At 42.6% G+C, this 22,811-nt stretch overlaps 1 protein-coding gene across 2 annotated transcripts in view; it reads right to left on the reverse strand.

The window, feature by feature from the left end:
- MITF (melanocyte inducing transcription factor) overlaps positions 1-22,811 on the reverse strand; it is a 156,259-nt gene that overhangs the window by 52,624 nt on the left and 80,824 nt on the right. For both annotated transcript variants that reach the window (XM_065408531.1, XM_065408530.1), the window contains exon 2: positions 11,234-11,480. In XM_065408531.1, the coding sequence (XP_065264603.1) occupies positions 11,234-11,480 (247 nt within the window). The remainder of the gene's footprint in view (positions 1-11,233; positions 11,481-22,811) is intronic.

Genomic DNA, 22,811 nt, shown 5'->3' on the forward strand with positions numbered 1-22,811 from the left:
TTCCTGCTCACATAACACCACTCTACTCAGTGCTCCTTCTCCTGTTGCTCCTGTGACCTCATCCATGCGTTCTGCTGTGATCAGATTCTTCTGGAAGTGCATGTTTGAAGCAAGCAATCAGTGCATCAGCCACGATGTACATTAACACACGGCATCCATTCTCCGCTCAGCCAGGGCAGTGCAGTGGGCTGTATATGCATTAATGCTGACTGGAGGAAGGGCTTGTTGCAGCCATAGTTAACGTCTTTCGCTGGTGGGCCATGGAAGCTCTGCAATGCTTCTAAGATCCGCAGCTACAGAGACAAACTGGAACACCCCTTCCACAAGGTCTAATGCTTCGGACTCCAGTGAGAATGCTCAGAGGTTCACACAGCCAGAGAAACATTTTAAAGAACTGGTGAGCCAAAATTACTGGTCTCTCCCTGAAGGATTTAACAGGTGATTGGACTGACTGAGATCACGCTTAGAACTGGATTACCTGCAACACGCTGAGTGATCCCTAACCCATGTGGCTGCACAACCCAAGAATTTCGGAATGGTGGCATTTGAGCAGCATGAGCCTTCCAGATGACTGAAATTCTTTGTGAGAACATGAAATCTCTCTTTTCACTGCTGGATGTTATTCCGGGATCACAGGTAAATTTGGAACCGCAAGGCTGTACGGCAAAGATCCAGCTAATCCTCAGCATGGGCATGTTAACATTTAGCATCAGATCACCTTTAAATCACCTCATCCGCTCTCTGCCCACTAAACCATTTCTCCCCAGGTTTATTCTAACACACTAACCCCTTCAGCAGCAGCAAACAGCCTGCCAATGATTTCCCCCCCTTTCTCCTTCCTTTAGTACCCCCCAAAAGTGGAGTTTTCCTGCCAAGTAACGCCTACTGAAACTCTGGAATGGGGACATTCAGCCTTGGGTAAGCACCAGCTTTTTCTTAAAACTGCAGCTAATCAAAGAGTCTTTATTGCAGGTGTCTCAGCTATCACCTACTATTAGCATCTATGGAAGTAGTGAAAGATGATCAAGGTCAAGTGTATTATAAAAACTGTTAGGTCTTGAGCAATCAGCAACTTGTGTGTATTATTTTACCTTTAAGTTCAAGAACTGTAGTATGTATTTTTGATCACTAGTGACCACTTTGCCATACCGAATTTTTATATTTTCTCTTTGCCATTTGACGAAGGACTCCCAGTACAAGCAGTCTCCAAAGCAAAGCTACAGATTATCCTCAGGTTCTGATTCTAAGTCTTGAGTGGACATTTTTAAATGACCTCTGACCCAAGACCAAGCAAAAAAAAAAAACAAAGAAAACCCTGCGGCGCGGCCGGAGCCAGGGTGAACTCCCTGCACTGCAGACATGTCCCGGCTAGCAGGCGGGAAGGGGAAGGAGCGGGGGGGGGGGGGGGAGAAGAGAGAGAAGGGGGGCCAGGGCTTCAGCGGGGCGCTTGCCACGCAGCCCCTCCCGCCACACCGCCTGCCAGGAGAGCTCCGCGCCGCCCCGGTCGGCGGGGAGGGAAGGACGCGGGCTGCCCTGCCGAGCTTGCTGCAGACCTGGCACCGGCTGGGGCAGAGAGAGTGCGCAGCCCGCTCCGAGCAGGGCGCTCCCCTCCTCCGTGCCACCACCCCCTACAGGGCGGCCGGATCGGCGAACCAAAAAAAATAAATAAATAAGCGGCCGTGCCGCCCTAGGATTGGGCGCAATGCTGCCCCGTAGAATCTGCCGCCCCAAGCACGAGCTTGCACAGCTGGTGCCTGGAGCCGGCCCTGCCCAAGACACAAGAACCCAAGTATATCAGGTCACAGCTAGTCAGACAGGTACTTTTATTTAAATAAAAACGTAGAGTTAAGCCTGCAGCAGATTCTTTATGCACAGATGTTTATATGTATCTCAGAAATCTTCAGGAAGACTACCTCCCGCCATCCCCCCAAAGCTACTATAATGAAGCTTCCTAGAATTCATTAAGAGTATGGAGAGAAACTGGTCTCTCAGTATAACAGTTATATTTGCATCTCAGTACTAACTGGTCTGACCCTCCTCCCCCCCCCCCCCCCCCCAGAAAAAATCACTTTCAAGTCAAGATTGTCCATTATGTTTACTGCCCCAACTGCTTAACTAACCTTCTACTAAAAACTGGAGCTCAAACATACAAAATCAACTTGCTATCATACATCTTTTAAATCAACCTGCAATAAGAAAAGAAAGTCATGAAACACAAATCAAGTGCACCACTACTGTGGCAGGTGCTAAATTTCACTGTTCCCGTTCTTCCGGGCTGCAAAATACATCTCCCATAAGGAAACAGATCATGTAGAGTTTCAATTCTCTGTTTCTAACTGGAGACACAAAGTTCTACTGTAAGTAGAGAGACTATATTAAGAGCACACAGTATTTCTTGGTAGCAGGGCATATTATTGCAGGAGCAGTAAGAGAACCAGACTATTTCTGGACAGCTGCATATAGCAGTTAATTCGTACCACCCAAAAGGCGTTCTGGCATTTTACAAATGGCAAAGACAGACATGGTGTCTGATCCAATTTTTTTTTTAAATGCAACACAATGCATCGGCGTGCAGACACTAGGGGTAGATGAGAGATGAGAAGGAAGGACAACTATTTGACTGTGTGCACTGGGATTCAATAATTACTTTCAAAGTAACTACAACAGAGAAAATAAATCTATAAGATACATAATAAATTTATTAGGGTTACCATATTTAAAAAAAAAAAAAAAAAGAGGACACTCCACAGGGCCCTGGCCCCGCCCCTTTCCCACCCCGGCCCCGCCCCAACTCCACCCCTTCCCCAACTCCGCCCCTTCCCCAAAGTCTCTGCCCTAACTCCCCCTCCTCCCTCCCAGCCACGCAAAAAGGGCTGCCCGAGCGCTACCGGCTTCACGGTTTGCCGGGCAGCCTCCAGACCCTGCGCCCCCGGCTGGCGCTTCCCCAGCGCAGCTGGAGCCCGGGAGGGGAAGCGCCCAGCTGGGGGCGCAGGGTCTGAAGGCTGCCCGGCAAACCGTGAAGCCGGTAGCGCTCGGGCTTCGGGCAGCCCCCATGCCTCCGGACCCTGTGCCCACGGAGCCCGGGAGGGGAAGTACCCGGCCGGGGGCGCAGGGTCCAGAGGCATGGGGGCTGCCCGAAGCCGGTAGCACTCGGGCAGCTCGGCTCTTACAGAGCCCAGGAGTCAGGGAGCACAGCAGCCCCCGGCACCCGCTCTAAGGTAAGCCAGGGAGTATTTTTCCCGGACATGTTCGGGTTTTTGGAAATTCCCCCCGGACGGGGGTTTGATTACCAAAAAGCCGGACATGTCCGGGAAAAACCAGACGTATGGTAACCCTAAATTTATTGTAGGCAGTGCATCAGGAATGAGATTAACTGAGCAGCTGGGCATTCGGTGAGCCTTCACAGCTATTTGAGATTTTCTGTTCAACTGTTCGTACTAGGACACAGCATGTGTTCTACTTGGATAGGCAACAGATTAATCTATTGCAGCATCAGCAGAGACCAACAGTGAATGTTTCCAAGGCCGGCAAAAAAGGGGCCAGGGGAAGGAGCCCCAAGCCACAAATTTTGGCTCTGGGCTCTGAAGAGCACAAATTCCGATGTGTTTGGAATCTGGAAGTGTTGATTTAGGTCCCTTTCTAAAAAGGGAAAGGACATCATACAAGGTGGATGTGAGGTACACACACTCCAATAGCTTGCATGAAGGAGTTTCCTTTCACATTTACATGCTGCAGGGACTGGCACCATAAAGAAAGAGAAAAAACTACTGCCATACCTTGGAGTAATTGCCTAAACCAATAAGCATAAAAGGGAGGGCCCTTCAAGTGAGGTTCATTCAGGATACCTCCACGCTGCAATCAGAGGGGTGACTGCAGCAAATGTAGCCAAGCTAGCTTGAGTGACAATACCAGTGAAGCTGCAGCCGCATGGGCTAGCCCTTACCTACCCTTAGTGGCAGGTCTGAATGATGGGGCACTTCGAGGGTAGCTATCTTTGGGGAGGAAGAGCATGTGCTATCCTGAAGCACAAGGCAGGAGTGGATATTCTGTAACCTGCCATAAAGAGAGCCATTTTATTTTGCACATTGCTGAACCAGGAACCTGATTTGCTGATATTCTCTAAAATGAAAGGAATTGTTTATTCATATTCTCTAGGAACAGGCAGAAAAAGGACAAGGGGCAATTTTAACAACCTGAATGAAGATGTTGGAGAGGTTTATGTTTTGTTACCAGGATTCTATTTGTGCAATGCCCTGAAATCGATCTAGGCCACTGTATAAACTAGGGTGACCAGATGTCCCGATAAAATTGGGACTGTCCTGATAGTTAACCCTTTGTCCCGCGTCCCAATCAATGTATGATCGGGACGCCATTTGTCCCGATATTCAGGTAAGGAGGCGAGCGGGAGGGAGGTGCTGAGCACCGACGGGGGAAAATTGCAGCCAAGCTCCCCCCACCTCACCTCTTTCTCCCCTCCACCCCCCAGCGCGCTGCGTCCCCACTCCTCCGCCCCAGCGCTTCCCACCGCCTAACAGCTGTTTGGCGGCGCTTAGCGCTTTCCAGGAGGGAGGGGGGAGGAGCGGGGATGCGGTGCGCTCAGGGGAGGAGGTGGAGAAGAGGCAGGGGCAGGGACTTGTGGGAAAGGGGTGGAATGGGGACGGGGTGAAGGCGGTGCAGGGGAGGGAAGAGGCGGGGGTGGGAGAGCACCCACCCGGCAAAGGGGAAGTCGGCGCCGTAGGGTGAGTGGCGGGCGGGGGGGTGAAGAGGCGAGCGGCGGGCGAGCGAGTGGGGAGGTGAGCAGTGGGTAGGGGACTGAGGAGGGACGCAGCAAGCCAGCGGCAGGCCGGGGGATGAGGAAGGGTGAGGTGGGGGGGCCCCCGAGCGGAGAGCGGGCGGGACCTGGGGCAGAGTGGGGGCGGAGCCTGGGAGGAGCAGGGGTGGACTGTGGGTGGGGCTGATGGCACCCCAATGTGTCCTGATATTTTAGTGTGGTGATCTGGTCACCCTAGTATAAACAAATCAATAACAAACATTGGAACTCTTGGCAGAGGGACTTCAAGTAGCAAAGAAAGTCCGTTAACCCTCGAAACTGCCTGGGACCCAGTTTCTTGGGATGTGGAGTCTGAATCTAGTGATGCCCAGGAGACATATATGCAGCGGTACAGTGGGGAAACTTCCTTCTCAACTCCCTGACAGTGAGCATAAATATTGGGACAAACATGCAGTAGGAAGACCACAGATTTACTACTATGCTACAGATGAAACTGGACAGAAATCTTGCATTGGAAAGGGGGAGCAGCTGGTGCCAGCCATAGCAGTAGCATTAGCAGTTGTCTAAGTGAGTAATTCAGGGAACAGCCACCACAGTCTCCTGACACAGGAGACCCACTGGATTCACTTTAGGGGCTCGTTTTGATCAGTATCTGGGTAACGTGACTAGAATTGATGCATTAAGACTTCCAGGGAGTTGGACGGTGACGTCAGCACAAAAACAAAATTTGTCCCCAACATAAGCAGTAGCAGCTCTCACTGACTGAATTGGGAATTGTATTAAGTTTGTATTACCATAGTGCCTAAGAGCCTAAGTCATGGACCAGAATCCCATTCTGCTAGATGCTGTACAAACACAGAACAGAAAGACAGCCCCTGTCCTGAAGGGCTTATAATCGAAGTATAAGCAAGAGACAAGAGATGGATACAACTGGACAAATAGGGAACAATATTGGTCAACACAACAGGCAGTGGTTTGAGCACACCAGCAGCCTAACCACTGTCAAGTTTGGTTGTTGTTTTTTTGTTTTTTTGTTTTTTTAGAGGACTCATAGCAAAGGAGAGTTAAAGGTCGAGATATAAAGGATCCAACTCGTGTAAAGCAATGGAATTTAACTGGAGTTACATCAGGGTAAAATTAGTTTAAGTGAGAGTAGGAGGAAGATGAGATGATATCCTCAGTACTTTATCTGCCAGGAAGTCTGTGCTCTGCTTTGGCATCTAGTGTCCTTGTTCAAACCATATTCTGCTGGACATGCAATGTGTGAATTACAAATAAAAACTAGGATAATGTGTCCATGTGTCCGAAGTTAAAGTAAGTAAGTAAGTATCTCCCCCATATGCTTCACCTGATAGAAATAAATACTGTTCACAAATGTTATACAATTATATTCACTTGCCTCACATTGTCATTACTTACCCATCTCAGGCCATAAGTACACAATATTCATTTCACACACCCTTGCAGCCATCTGCTTGGCCTCCATCCTACTGCTCTCTATCATCCCAACAACACCCGCCAGCCAAACAAAATCCTACAAGAACCAGGAGGAGGCCTCAAAGAGCCCGGATTCAGATGCTTGTGAGCTAAGGAAGGAAGCAAGGTCTGAAGCCAGTGATTCCTAGTTGAGAACGCCCAGGGCAGGGGCCAGCTCACCACATTAGCTTGAGTAACTCAATCAATCTCTGTGATGTCACTGGGAAAAGAGACAGCCACTCAGGTCACAAGCCATTTAAGATCATAGAATATCAGGGTTGGAAGGGACCTCAGGAGATCATCTAGTCCAACCCCCAGCTCAAAGCAGGACCAATCCCCAGACAGATTTTTGCCCCAGATCCCTAAATGGCCCCCTCAAGGATTGAACTCACAACCCTGGGTTTAGCAGGCCAATGCTCAAACCAATGCTCAAAGTCATTCACGACTAGGAGGAGATCTGCCACCAACACAACCAGAGTGGTTTCTATACCAAGTAAAGGCCTAAATCCAAATTGACTGGAATCAAAGATACACAAAGAGTTGAGATATAATTGGATTTGCTTTACAGAAGACTGCATGGTAGTCTTCAAGACAAGGCAATAGTAAAAAGGTGACACTTTACCCAGGTTAGTATTTAGTATCCAATACAATTTAAAAGATTTACTACTGTAACTGGTTTGTAAGGTACCCAGGAGTCTTCACATTCTCACTACATATAGAACATAAATAGAAAAAAACACTTTCAAGAGAACCCGTGTGAAGTACAACTGATGCAATTTCTTCAGTGAAAGGGCCTTAGGACAGAACTGTGCCAGTACTAATTAATAATAATAAATTCCATACAAATGAAAGCCTTAAACTCACATGTTCCCCAGTTCAGAACTTTGTCCTCTGGAGAACAACTCAAGGACCAAACATTCAGGTTGGACAAAACATTAAACAACCCTCCCGTCCCGCCAAAATTTTTTTCAAAAAGTATACAAAACTAAAGAACACTGGGATGAAAGAAGCTACTGCGTTAAAAAAAAAAGTCTATATCACTTAGCCAAAATACATTGAACCATTTTAAGTTAGACTTACTTACAAAAATGCTAAATTCCTCCATATAGATAAAAATAGTTTGTGTTTCACACTTTAAAAATGGATTCAGATCTGACATTAACATAGTATGGAATTCGGGGCCTTGAAAATCCTCCAGTAAACAAGATATTTAATTAACACATTTTAAATTATTTTGCCCTATTTTTGATGCACAGTACGTCTAAATCATTTTGCATCAGTCTCAAGTCACTCTGTGACGTCTCTGCAGTCTTAGCTCTCAGTGTTAATTCAGGCCAATGGGAAATAGATAGCAGGATGTGGTTAATCGGATGCATTCCTCATGAAAATTTAAAGCAGCCTGCATCTATTCTGTACAGCCAGTTTCAGCTTTGCAGGAGCATAATGGAATGCCACAATAAATCCTATTATAACACAGGATCCTAACAGATACTGCTGCAGCTGCATTAGACCTTCTCCCAGAGAATATCAGTTAATTACCCTTCACCAAGCAATAGAAAATTTCATTCTGAGGGGTGTTTTCTTACTACACTAAGTTACCCCACTTCAGAGATCAAACCCACATTTAGGAGCCCATAGTTAGGCACATTAAATCATATTCATTCATGTAGCCATAAAGAACATATTACATTTTATTATGCAATTTTGAGAGTGCTACAGTTATATGAAGTGGGCTAACATGAGTTACTCTTCTTTTGCTGTATTAAGTACCTTCATAACAGACAGTATATGGTTTGTATTAATTATTGTTTTATTAGCACACAGCTTTTTTAAAAATCATCCATCTCAAAGCACTGTGTGTCAGACTTGGAAATATCACTATCCTTTTACACTGGGTGAATGCGGCACAGGAGTTAAATGAGTTGGACAAAGAAACACTTCACTGTAAAACAGAAAGGTCAATAATTTATTTAACATGTGTTCCTAAGTCCATTTTCATGTTTTTATGTATTTTGTGATACCCAATTTCTTTTCCAAAAATCAGATTTTTTAAAAGTAAGTTTCTATCCAAAATCCCATTTGTTGACGCTATAACCTTCAGCAGCTCTGCTTTTAAAAAGTCACTTGGCACATTAACGTTTATGAAAGCATAGAAGTCCTAGTTTAGTCTAGCATTTTGTTCAGTCATTAAACCCAGACTATCAGGATAATAAACTTACCTATCATAATGACCTACTCATAATTAAAGCTTATGTCCAGTCTTTATGGAAGCTGGTCCATAGCTCAAAACAGATGACATATAAAATAATCAACTCTGATGAACCGATAGGTAGCAAATAAAGAGTTCCTCAATATACAGCTGGCTGTCAGTTTCTCTTATCTAACGATATCCTGGTATCAATTCCACATTTAAATCTGACGGCTTCTTTAAAACATACGTGTACCTCTGTGGTGAAATTCTTGTCACATGGATATCCTTGGGAATTCTGCCATAGACTTCTGTGGAATCAATGTCATGCCTGGAATTTTTGTGCGTTATGATTTTTGTATAGAACCTCATCCACATTAAAAATAACAGAAAAAATGATCAGATTCTAGCAACTTCCATAAATAAATAAATAAATAAATAAATAAATAAATAAATAAATAAATAAATAAAGTCATATGGATTCTCCCCTTCCACAGAGTGTCAGTCATTTCACTAACTATGGTGCTCAGAGTACATGGGTTTGCATAATGGTTGCACTTGCTGATGCAGATGGTGCTAGCACAGATATTTATTTTACTCTAAGATGTAAATCAGTCAGTCACCATGGAGCGGCACATAAGATTCCTGCGATCAGTGTCTCTGGTAGATAGTTTTCCTCCTCCATTGCCTATATGGATTTGGAGGTAGACTGTACTTTCAAGGCACAGCCCAGAGTAAGGGATGCTACAGAATGCCCTGCACCACGTGGAAAAACAGGAAGCAGTGGGAGGCAAAATACTCCTTGTGCACAATGGGGGCACACTTACTACTATTCCCCTTTATAGGGTGGGCCTTACTCCCACTTGGGCTAATGAAGAGGATGGAAGCTGAACAATGGAGCCCCCTTCTCCCACCAATTCTGGGGCACGGTCTTCCCTAGGGAAGTAGTGAGGTGGCTTTTCTGAGCACAAGGATCTCACTTCTTCCTGATCCCTAGGCATCATGCCTAGCAATCCTCATGCCTCTCGCAATTGCGCGTGTGTGTGTGGGCCAAGCAGAACCTGCCCCCTTAAAATTTTATGTTATTTAATAACTGACCATCAGGTACCTCCTGCCAGCTTCTTTCTATTGGAGCCTCTGCTATTACTTCAGGCGCCATCAAAAAATAAGAGACTGCCCCTTCTCTCATGTAAGAAGGCGGCTACAAAATAATGAATCTATAGCATCTTACTAATACTACTGCTGTGATTCTGGCAGTCACATAACAAACAGGGCATTAAATATTTCCAGTAGTGATCAAATTTAGCAGAAATAAGCCAAATACGTTGCTATAATTAAATGCCAAAGGTGGCATAAAACATTGCACATACCCAGTGGGAGATTCGGAAATAAAGCTCTTTCACTGAGACTCTGAATGCATCATCATTTCCTTGTTAATTCAAGTGTATTCTGAATAGGAGAATATTTCACATTACAGTCTACACCTATCAGCTAGGTGTGCATTCAAACTACACGATAGCATTTACGCAAGAAATTCAGTACATTTCTTCATCACAAATAATTTATTTTCCAGTCAAACATTCTTTGTTCATTTTAATAACTTCTGTATTAGGGGGAAGAGTCAGAAAATTAGAGCCTGAATCAAAATTCAGATACATTCTTTAATGTCCTTCCTTCTCACGGCCAAAATATATAAATGCTGTACTCAAATCTGATCCTATTTACTTTTTGCAGAACTCCAATAATGGCATTTTTACCATTCTTTTTATTTAACATGACAACACTAACACCGCTATAAGTGATAATGTATTAACGATAAATAAAAATACCTATACAAAACTTGTGGGATACCCAAGTGTACACAGTTTGCTTTAAGATATATTTATTTTAAATCTACCACACTATTCTTAAAACAAAGCTTAAAATGGAGTTGACACACGAAAATGCCAGCACTACAACATACTCTGAAAATATTCTATTGTAACCAACTTCAATTGGATTTACTGGTTTACAGTTTGCTTACTGGCCAGAAAGAGTTACTAACCTTCATATTGTAATATCAAGTAAACAAAGAAGGAGTTGCATGTGGTAGATAAAATTCAGTATTTGCATACTTACTGTGCTTTACTTTGATGTCGAATTATTTCATTTATCTTTTCTATCATTTTATATGTTCTTTTAACAAGGCATTTCACGCTACACTACTCTATCTCAACTTACCCAACATGTGTGAAACTAAGTCTGTTCTTGTTACAGTTTTTCTCAGTAATTAGCAAGCTACATGGTCTCCGGCAGCAAGATACTAACAAGCTCCTACAGTTTCTAGTCTAACAAGGAACTCAAAGCTACTAATAGCAGTCAAAACATTTGAGCAAAAAGGATTACAATGGCTAGTTGCAAAAGGCTGGAAACTCACCCGTATTCCAGATTAAGTCTTTTTGAGAAGATCTTTTGTAATGGGTTTTGATTCAGTATTTAAAACAATTATTGATCAGAAATTAATTTGTTTTAAATGGAAGGCTGGTTTGAAATATTAATTATTTTAAGAGGGAATCTTTAAATATGTGAAAGACAGACATTTTCAAACAAACTAACGCTTGCATCTGAGATCAAGTTAAAAACTTCTCATTCTTCTCTGGTACTGGGACACTGAGTTAAAGCTAAAAATGAAACCAGACCCTGCAGCTTATTTGTGAAGTTTAGTTGCCATGAACATCAGTAACCATGTCACTATTACATAGACTATGTTTAGACAAGCATGAGAGCCAGTGAACTGAACCAAAGTCACACTCACTTACCTTGAGGACTTCCATTGGCACCTGGGTAGGAGGGGGCAGGTTAGAGGGGACGCTGACGTTGATGGCTGGTGTCTGACTGAGCGGTACTCTCTGCTGCATGAACTGGGCTGCTTGCTGCTTCTGTTGCTGCTCTCGACGCTCTTGCTCCTGCATCTGCTCACGCATGAGCTGCTGTCGTAACAAAATCCGTGATGTCATACTGGAGGAGCTTAGGGGAGGCTTGGAAGCTCCAGGATGCTCGGAACTGCTGTGGGAAGACCAAAGCCACAGACATCTCAGTTTCCCCGGTTAGAATAATTATTTCCTGTGATTGCAGAGTTACGTTAAGTGTGAAACAAAGTGGCTCTCACACATACGAGAATGAGTAATGATACGCTGCCCAGGGTAAATTGGAATTTGGAGCTGATCTACTTTAGGTCCTTAGAAGCCAAATTAAGCTAAATTAACCTGATTACGTCTAGCCATTATTTTCAATGTTGATCTCTAGCAGCAAAGAGGAAATTTTTAAGTTTTATAAGTCTAATGCTCATTAACATCTAATAGAAATACAGCATCCCGTTGAGCCCTGTTGTAGTATGACTATAATTCTTTCATACTCCCATTTATAGTGGCAATGCTTTTATTAATTAAAAATCAAATGAATGTATTTAGCATCTTCTTAAGGTTAAGAGAACTTTACACAACCCTTTATGTAGGCATTGGGGATAGGGGAGGATTCCCAGCACTACTGAGGCCTGGTGCTAAAGTTCCACCACATGTTCCTGCCTCCCCGAGAGCACATGGAAACCCCTCCATACTAACTTGGTGTTCAAGGGTGGGTTGGGGCAGTGGCTCCTTGCACCACATTCGAGTTTGCTAGTAGCACTCTCTTCAGGGGCGACCACCACCTGTGACAGTATCAACTCACTTTGATGGCACTAGCAGGCCTGAAGTGAGGAGTGGGATGTGGGTGCAGGTAGGGCAACCAATAGCAATAGCTTGTAATGGATCCATGCTAGGAGGGGAAGTGAAGGGTATGAAGGGTATATGGGAGTAGCTGCGAGAGGCCTTCTGCAATGCGTTTTTTCCACAGATGGAATGATCTGGCCCGTTCTTTGTTCACAACACAATGATCAATACAAATCCCATATTTTACATATAACACGACACAGGAAAAGCAGACAGAGAGAAAGAGAATAAAAGAAACTGAAAAGGTTGAAGACAAGATATTTGAAGAGGACATGATATTTGTTTTTTCCTGAACACGTGACAATCTGAAGTGTAAAAGGAAGACTCAGTGCCGGTTAATATTATTATTCAACCTGTTCATTTTATATCCCACCTACCAGGGGCTGCGATAATCAAACAGATACTTGACCAAGGAGAACTTTGGGAGGTTAAGAAAGTTTCTGGTTCGTTCCCATTTTGATCCATTTCACATATGCCACTTTTTTAAAAACACACACACACACACACACACACACACACACACACACACACACACACACACACAGTATTGTAAAATATTTTTATTTGAGCTGATTTTTTCCAACTACTACGCTGTATAATGCCATGTATATTTAGATTTGTTATAATTACTACAGTCAGACTTTATATTGAGATTCTATTTACGAGTAGTTTACAAAGAGTTAATAAATGAATAACAGATGTGTGTTTTACAGTAGTATATAAAGTAGTATGCGGTATATAGATGATTACAAGTACATCAGTAGAAGGTGTTTAAAGTGGTTATATTGACCTCTCGCATGCTATAGCAATCTACAATAGCCAATTAATCATTCATTAAAAACCCTTTAAAAATGGAACCTTAATAAAAAATAACCATTATTTCTATGGTGTCTTTCATCCAAGAACCACCCAAAATAATTTAAAACCACTGAGCAGCACCTCTATGGAAGGTAGGCAAGTGCATTTTGTAGATGGTTAAAGCTACTCAGCAGTTAAGAACAGATAACAGAAAGAACGCATCCACACAAGACAGTGAAGTCTCTGTTAGGTATGCACCCCTCCCCCCCAAGTACAGACATGAATTTGTTGCTTGAACCTTCACCTTTGCAGTTGATCGGTGTAGGATCAAACCCACAGCATATGCCGAGTTCATACAGTAGGACTGGGATTTTCAAAAGCCGTAACTTCTATTGAAGTCAGAAACAAAGAGCACTAACACCTGCTATGTCTGACTTCTTATTAAGAACCAGATCCCAACACCTCCCAACAGAAATCTCAGCTGCAAAACACATTTTTTTCTGATTAGATTAAATGTTAAATCAACAGCATTAATCACACAAAAATTAAACGGTATTATGCCCATTAACATTTAAAATGTATGATGCTTTCAAATGACAAGAACGACATTAACATGTTAAAGTGCAGCCATTCCAGTCAAGCGACACCATTGCATAGGTAAAGGGCCAGGTTTTCAGAAGTGCTCAGCACCCAACACCTCCCATTGAGAAATCTGATCCTCAGGTGCTCAACACCCAATAGTTCCCATTGCGCTCAGTGGGAGCTGAGATCTCCAGCAAATCTGGCAAGCGATGTTTAGAACCAGTACATTAAAATTAAATTGTTCACAGTAGGAATAAAAAGGGAAAGGGGTTATTTTGTTTAAACAACATTAAACACAGATTTTCCAGAGCGCACAATCTAATTTTCCTTAAAAAGGGGCGGGCGGGTAAGGGGGGGGAGAAGAGGCTGTGTTGCTATTTAAGGCCTGTCAGGTTGAAACATTCCCAGAGAGACTGATCCTTTTGATAAAACAAGAGAAAACCTTTGTGGTGAAACTAATGCAGCTGTGGAATAATCGTACTAATTAGCTGCTCAAGACAAGTCATTGACTGTGATACTCACAAAAAGAGCCTTTCAATTAACAGTGAAGTATTCTCACATCCTAAACCCATCACAGTGTTCTTTAACTTTGTTAAAGTTTGGAAGAGCTTTTAAAAAGACATTCACACATTTCCAAACTGCAGAGAGGTTCTATTTAAATGGTTGCTTACTAAAATAGCTACAGGTTAGAGCTGAAATACCATTTCAGCTGCAAAAAACAAGGATCGATCCCACTCCTATTCAAGTCAATGGACATTTGATTTAGGTTTATAGACATGCTAAAGAGAGGGTGCCCATCCATACGCTCTAGGTGTCAGAGATTACAAGTACATACCAAGTTTAGCAAATAGATATCCCACTCCAATCCCTCCTCAAAACAATTTACCCCTCCATTCTTCCCCATTTTCAACTGTCATGAGGGTGGGGGGAAGGAGGGACAGATGAGCCTTGCGAGGCGCTCTGAAGTTCAAATCAGAGCTATTTTGAACCAAAAGAGGGGGAAGTGAATTTCGAAGCTGTAGGGCTTTTGCAAAGAACGGCCTGCCAGCAACCCCGCCTCATTTACACCAATGAGGCTGCAGCTCAAGGACCTCTGCTGCTCTCAGCGATGGCAGCATGCCATGAGGGGAGAAACGGACTCTGTTTGGTCATTTATGTCAATGGGTGCAGGAGCAGGCCCACTGTCTTTAATGGCAATTCATTGTATAACTCTTCAACATTTCCCTGCCACAAGTGCAGAAGACTGGACTAGATGACCTCTCAAGGTCCCTTCAAGTCCTATGATTTATGATCCTACGATTTTGTGTTCTTTTAAAAAAAAAAAAAAAAAAAAAGTTCAGTCCTTCCTCAGAAAGGACTTAGATAACCTGGCAACAAACTCATCCGATCTCTGATTTTAAGTCTGTTGACCTTATAAGTCTCTTCAACGTTCTGGGCTGCTAAAAAGACATTGTTTTGTGTGTGACTGACTTGGAAATAGAAGCTCTGAGAGTATACTCCTAACACAAATGCCATAAAGGAAAAACAAACGGAGCTTGATCTTTTTCACATCCAAAACATCAGATTTGGGGGGCCAGATGAGAGGGGAAGAACACGCTCCTGAGATTACAGAATGTTCTGTTCATCCTTAATACTCCGAAGAAGCCAGAAACAAATTATTTAGCAGCAAAAGAATTTAGTGAGCTAAGCAGATGTGTAGCTCAGTTTTTATTCATGCACAAACTAGTTACATAATGGAGGTAGCCAATATAGTTTAGTGGTTACTCCTAAAACGGACAGGATTCCGTTAGTGAGCACACACCATAGCGCTCACACTGGAATGGAAGCTCTGAAGTTGAGAAACTTTCTGCTCTGACTCCGTTTTCCAGTTGAGTAACTTGGCCCAAATGAAACTTAGATGAGAAAAATATTGCATATTGGATCTACTACTTGCTTTAGTAAAACAAGTTACACTTTCGGGGTGGGGGTGCACAAACTTACCCTCCTCGCATTTCTTCTACTGACAGCTATGTACTCACATAAAAGGTACTAAAACTGGTCAAACCTACAGTCTTCAGACTAGAAGCTCTGGCAGCAGCCTCTGTCCTGCAAAAGAGCCAATGAAGTACTTGCATTACAATTAGCTCCTCACCCTTCAGGGCTCCAGGGGTCAAGGAGAACTTCATTGATTTTCTGCTATCATACAGGTGATGTGGAGGAAAAGACTACATCATGGAGTCGGTTGCTCTTCCTTCTGCAAGGAGGAGAGGTCAGCGATAGATGCCGCTGGTGGGGGCTACACAGAGCTGCTCCATCTGTCCGGACACTAAGCACAGCTGCCCCTTGTCTTTATGGCACAGGGGTGGCCTTGGCCCCTCTAGCTTGTCATGTGCAAGGGAGAAGGGGAAGAGGTGCTTTTAAAAAAGTGACAGTTGACATTCTCATTTGCCCCCTTTTCTTAATCAGCCCAAAGAGGCAAAGTTGGACCTTTCCTAAAGTGCTTCTGCTCCTTCCCCAACAGGGAGTTCCCCTACGTGAGCCGAAGGCTGTCAGGCAAGTGGCAAATGAGGCGGCTAGCGAAGAGAAAGAGGATTTTTAATAGATGCATTGCATCTTCCTGCTAACCCTTCCCTGAGTGCTCGCTATTAGTGAGTTAGTTTCAGTCGCTTTTATTTGTACAACATGATGCATGAGGCCACCCGTGGTCATTACAAGATCGTTGGGGCTGCCGTGCCCTCTGTGGGATGGACTGTCCAGTCCTAGGTCTTCTTCCATCAGACCCAGCTGCCCAAACTAAAGGCCTGGACAAGACTGGATTGAGTGAAACTCAATTTGGACTGAATTCAAAGGTTGTACGTTCCCTGGCAAAGGGTCAGCATCCCCCCTCAAGGAAATTCACAATCTAGGGCCTCTTTGGAAATCCCACTGCCAGTGACCAGGAATATTACAACCTTCTCTTCTTGATACACACTTCACCACAATGAGCCACAACTGCCACTTCCAATTGTGATTATCTCCCGCCCTGCCACCCCCCGATTGGGTCTACCCCAGAAGGTCAGCTACTGGCTTCTGCTAGTGCAGAACATGGCAGTCCACATGGAAACTAGCCAAGACACTGGGGAAACACCCTTATTCTTGTGAAGAGTGTGTGTAATGGGATTGGTTCCAGTGGTAGCCATGTTAGTCTGTTTTAACCAAAAAACGAGGAGTCCTTGTGGCACCTTAGGGTACATCTATACTACCTGCCGGATCGGCGGGTAGTGTTCGATGTATCGGGGATCGATTTATCATGTCTCGTCTGGACGCGATAAATCGATCCGCGAATTGACGCCTGTACTCCACCTCAGCAGGAGGAGTAAGCGGAGTCAATGGGGGAGCCGAGGCAGTCGACTCGCCACCGTGAGGACGGCTAGGTAAGTTGAACTAAGATACTTCGACTTCAGCTACACGAATAGCGTAGCTGAAGTTCCGTATCTTAGTTCGAACCCCCGCCCCGCTAGTGTAGCCCAGGCCTTAAGAGACTAACTTATGCCCAAATAAGTTTGTTAGTCTCTAAGGTGCCACAAGGACTCCTCAGTTTTTGTTTGTTTGTTTTGTAATGGGATTGTTAACCACACAAGGTTTGGAACCTCAGTTTTAAATCTCACCCAGATTGCATATCTGACAGCAGAGCCCATAACACCATGCCCAGGCATTGATTCACACTAATTCAATTGGTCTACCTTTTCCCAACCAATATTTGTAATTATAGGTTATTAGGAGATTTTATGAACTTTCACACTTTTTTTTTTTTTTTTTTACAGGTGAGCTCACAATTTAATTATTACAATAGGTGGTACGGTCATCTGCTCTGAATGCCCACCAGCTTCTTAAGAGAATCATCTTTGACTCTGACTCAGTAAAAGCAGGATGGACAACAACCCGGACCCCAACACACCCTGCCCCGCCCCCTCCACACACACACACACACACACACACACACACACACACACACACACACACACACAAGACCTAAGACATGATGGGTGGATGTCATCAGACACTGGTCCCTCACTGACATCCTTCCCGGTAGTATACCAGATTTGGCTCAGGACAGAACATCAGGGAGGTGCCTAATGCATTTAGTGGCCTCTATGCTGCCCATCCAACAGCATGAGGACTAACCCCTTGTGTAACTAATGAATTGTTTAACTCTGCAGTAGGAAAGCTCTGTGACACAGTAAATGTTATTTTGATAAACGATGAGATTGAGGATCTTTCTACAAATGCAGGAGGTGATGTCATTAAATTCCACCTACTGAAACTGACCAACAAACCCATCTTTTAAATTGACAAATCATTAAATTGGTTATCAATATTCTAACAAGCATACTTCAGTATGGAACACAAGTAGTTAGGTTTGTACAACAAATACATTTATGAGCACCACAAGCTACTTTGATGAACCATAAAATGCCTGACTTTTTATTTGCTACTTTGAGCCCCAGAGAAATTACTGATTACAGTTTTTTAATGAATACAGTCCAAACTGTGTGTTCTGTCTGTATGGATGGCTGGAAGATTTGAATGACTACACATGTTACCCATAATGTAGATAGTCATTATTATATCAAAAAAAGGTCACTGGCCTTTTTTTTTTTTTTTAATTACATTAGTCTAAACACCCAAATTCCTTTACCATGTTACTAACATCAGATTATTAAAACCAAACATTTTCAGAACCTAATTTACCTTTCACTATTTATGCAGTTGGTTTCGGTCTTTATAAGTGTCTCAGCTCAAACAAACAAAAAATAGACTAGACAGTTTCTAGTCAGTCAATTTGGCTTGCAGCTTCTTAAGTGCCAACAGCATTTTGAACGGTCTTGGTGGCAAAGACTAATTTAGGTTGGATTCTTTTGTTTAAAACATTTCCAAAGAAATTTCTAATAAAAAGAGTTATGAAAATATTCCTGTAGACCTTAGATTTTACAAAAAAACTATTGTTACAAACCTAAATTATGGGCCAAGTTTTACTCAACCATGTCTCTTCCATCTAAAGCTTTTTCTGAAGACACACAGTAATTATGTTTAAAAGAAATATGGATCGACATTCTTATTGTTTTCCATTTGTACAGCACCTAGCACAATGGGGTCCTGGTCCATGACTAGGGCTCCTCGGCGCTACAGAAATACAAACAAATAAATAACTCAATCTAAGTTCTTGAAAAATAAGGTCCTCATTTTCAGTTAGTACTCCATGTTTATAGGAAATAAAACCTCCGATGTCTTTTGCCTAGAGTGGCACACAACCGATAACCCAAAGCATCTACGTGGCAATCCAAACATTCAGTATAATTCCCGAAGACACTGTCAAGAAATGCAAGGACGTCCTTCACAGATGTAACAGCCATTCAACAATTTTGACAGTACAGGAGATCCAAGCTGCAGCCATCACCTCTGGATAACTTGTGGAAAACGGGAGTAATCCACTAAAGTTTCTATACAATCTTTATTTTTATCTAGTGAATGTGGTAAAAAATGATAAATTAAGGTAACACGCTTTTGTTTTCCAGTTTGTCCCACAATTTTTGACTAGCGAGAAAAGTGACAAGCCCAAACTCTTTCTTCACTGTTCCTTTTTTCATTTATTTTGCTGAGCCTATGAATTGTCTGAAGCAGAGTTGTATGAAACTCAGTGGTTTAAATTCACAGGAACGCTGTAATTTTTCCCTCATACTTGTTTCACACACGAATACTTATATTTAGCTCTGGATTTGCCCTCCCCCCACACAACACCACCAAGTTTTTTCCCCTTTTCCAGGTTGAAATGCTAGGTGGTTCGGGTGGAACCCACCCACACAATATCAATCTAGGCCGGTTCAGAGCTCAAAACAGGTCCACTAGTTTCCTTGAACCACTAGGCAAACAGGTATAGAGTTTTGAGTTTGTAATTGAACTCAAAGCCAAGCAAGCAGAGGGTTTTGTGTCAAAAGAGCTAGAGTGCATAAGTTTTGGAAGGGCTCCCCCTAGCCCCTGCAAGGATGACATTTACAATATCCCTTCCTATTTAAAGTTCGGATCAACATGGCTTAAAATGTTCTAAGCCAAGGAATTGGAAAACAACCTGTTCTTGCTATAGTGTCCAAGAAATGGATGTGTTTGGAATGCAGAGGATAAAATCATTATTCTGCACAATACTCTGTTCTGTAAATAGCTCCAGACTGGCTGGCTAATTTGGGGCTAGCTCTTGAGCTTCCAGAGGTCCACAGTACTTCAAATAAACAACTGATTGATAGAAACAAAGAAATATGAACCTTAAGAGATCTACGTAGAAAAGAGGCAATGACAAGGCCACAAAATGAGCAGATGAGTATATTTCCATCCTGAAATGTTACTCCACACACTTCTGGATAAAAGAAGGGGTAGAGCTTTCAATCAAGGTATTAAAAATGCTAAAACATGATCCCTGCCACATTACTCTACCAAGGGAGAAGCCGACTGCGGAGGGCAACAGCTCAGAAAATAAGCATAGGATACTAGACTTACCATTAAGCCATTTGGGGATAAAGATCCGATAAAACTTGCTTACCAGGAAGTTATTACTCCTTTATAAGACTGAACAATGATGATAGGGCTTTCAAGAACTCCAAGGATCTGAGAAAATCTTACTAAAGCTCAACTATTTAAGTGGAGTGAGAGCACAAGCAAAAAGCGAGGCCACTTGCCACCCTATGTTCCTGTGATGACTTAAAGCAGTCCAGCATTAAAGGTTTAGTCAAGAGATCATCCTAGCCAAAACTTTTAGTGTACAAAAAAATCAAGCCAACAGAAGCAACAGAGATGGTCAAGCACAAAGATTAAACATTCCAAGAAATCTACTGAGCTGCGTGTCCTTATGAGGCCCAGAGGTAAGAGAGAATGCACAGTTAGAAAAACTTGCGTTCAAGGTCTTGCAGTTAGCCAGTCCACACTGATTTATATAGAGAGAGTGACTTGTGTTCCTAGTCGGTACAGAACATAAGTGGATATTCACATTGTTATTTCTACCTTGGATCTCAATTTAAAACATATTCATTTTAATCTGGAAATTTTTGTTTTATTTTGTTTGAGCCAAAGGTGTTATCAGAAGAGAACTGATAAAACCTTTCCCATTCATGTGGCTCTGATATTTCTGTTTTTGATTAATTAAAACTTCAGCACCACAAATTAATTTGTATTGATTCAAGTTTCAGTCTCTCTACACAGAGGAAAAAAATCCAGAATTAAGATTTCAGACCGACTTTGCACTACTTAACCTCCACTCAAATCAACGACTCTTCACCCCCCCACTACATTCCCTACTCTATTGATAACTGTGAAACTTCTGATTGCGTCTTAAATGCCAGTGGATTTTGCTAGTCACCATACTGAAGGCTACCCCATGGAAAAAAGATAAGGAAGCACATTATAAAAGTTATAATAAGGGAGAAAAGATTGAGTTAGGAGAGTGATTTTGTACACAACAAATTACTACAGGTTTCCCCGTAGCACTTTGTACTTCATTCCTAAAACTTAATAATTGATTGTGGGTTATAGTGACACTTCACTCCGCAATTCTATTGGCTGCCATGGCTTAAATACCAATGTGGAAAAAAAAAAAAGTCTTGGCACGCTGCTACGTCCTTTCCTGCCAAGGACAGGGCAGTAAAACTGATAAAATGGTTATAATGGTTTATATAGGTCCACACACCAGACATTTCCTGCTGCTTTGATGCAGGAAACTGAAATTTTCCACATTTGAAAGTGATACGTTCATGGAGATAGGCTACCTGCTATTGCCCTTGCTTCGCTGCTGACAGGAACACCTCCTCCTCCCTACCCCCTTGCCCCCTCCTCCCCATTTCCCCCCCCTCGCTCCTCCCCGCCCCCCCCCCGCCAATGGTTTCTGTGTTCATCCCAAACTACACCTGCTCTGAGCTGCTCTCCTCCAACTACACCATTTAAAGTCCATCAAACAGTTGGACGTACTCTCAGTACAGTATGCAGCAAAACTGGTGTGTTCTACAGTGGATGCACCTGGGTGTTTTGTCAGCAGGTGCAGGACTAAAGAATCTTTCAAAAAGCCAGTTCGGGGGGGGGGGGGGGGGGAAGGGGGTGGACTCTGCAGGTGAATCAAAATGACTTTTTATAAAGAGACAAAAAAGAGTCTCACAAATAAAGCAATTAATTGTTGCAACAACAAATGGACTTTACAGGATGCAATTGTCTAACCTACAGTTAAGTACGGATTTTTTAAAATTAAAAATTCTATTAAAAGTTATGTACTATTTAGTATTTTTCCATTTTTTTCTACCAGTCTTTAAAACACACCTTCACAAGCTGCTGAACATAATGCTGTTCCATCTTAATGAAAACCTCTCTCATGACCTGAGCGCATTCAGTAAATAATTATTAAACTCTGGTGGTGGCTTTTGCATGAGTCTTGACTTAATAAAATGCCGTAAGTTGATTTGCTTGAATGCCTATTCACTTGGGGACACAGCTTTCAGTATTGTTTAGAAAGCTTTATCACCATATCTCTAAGCAGGGTAAATGTAAAGAGGCAGTATCTAGAAGTTGCAAAGGTCATAGTAATAAAGGATTTTACAGTTTGTATGTTAAAAGCTCAGAGGATAATTATAAGTTCAAAATACATAAAGGAGACTTTCAAATATATTGGTTAAAAATAATCACTTATACAATCATTTAATATTAATATATGTTGTATACTTCAATTTAACCAGGAGATGTCAGTAAAAAAAAAAAAAAAAAAAAAGCTTAGAGATAAAACCAAGATTTTCAGGAAAGGAAAATTTGCCATACATGTATATCCCCGTGTTGATGCATTAAGAAATGAGTGTCAGTATAATAAATCAGAAACACAACTAATCATGTTATCCCAACCCGCACAATACATTTATATCCTATATCGAACCCTGCTTTAGCCCAACCACCATGTTTTGTTTAACAATTTCAAAAGTCATTAAAAACAAATTAAAGCATTTCTAGGTTCCCCCTACCGAAAGTTGCTATCTCTGTCTTAGCCAGCCAGACACAGCTGTTGTAGCTTCAAGCAAGGTGCCGAGGACAAGTTAACAAGCACAGTATTTTTAACTCTCAGAACAAAACCTCCACCACAATCAATCAGACAATTTGTTCAGAGTGCTGTTTCTGAAATAAAGTCTCACTTACAGATAGAAGCTTTCAAAGGAGCATGGCATGAACATCTGAACTCTAAGAGCGTCCATCTTCCCCCCCCTCCACCTCTTTA

The sequence above is a fragment of the Emys orbicularis genome, chromosome 7 (assembly GCF_028017835.1).
Source record: "Emys orbicularis isolate rEmyOrb1 chromosome 7, rEmyOrb1.hap1, whole genome shotgun sequence".
Taxonomy (NCBI): domain Eukaryota; kingdom Metazoa; phylum Chordata; order Testudines; family Emydidae; genus Emys; species Emys orbicularis.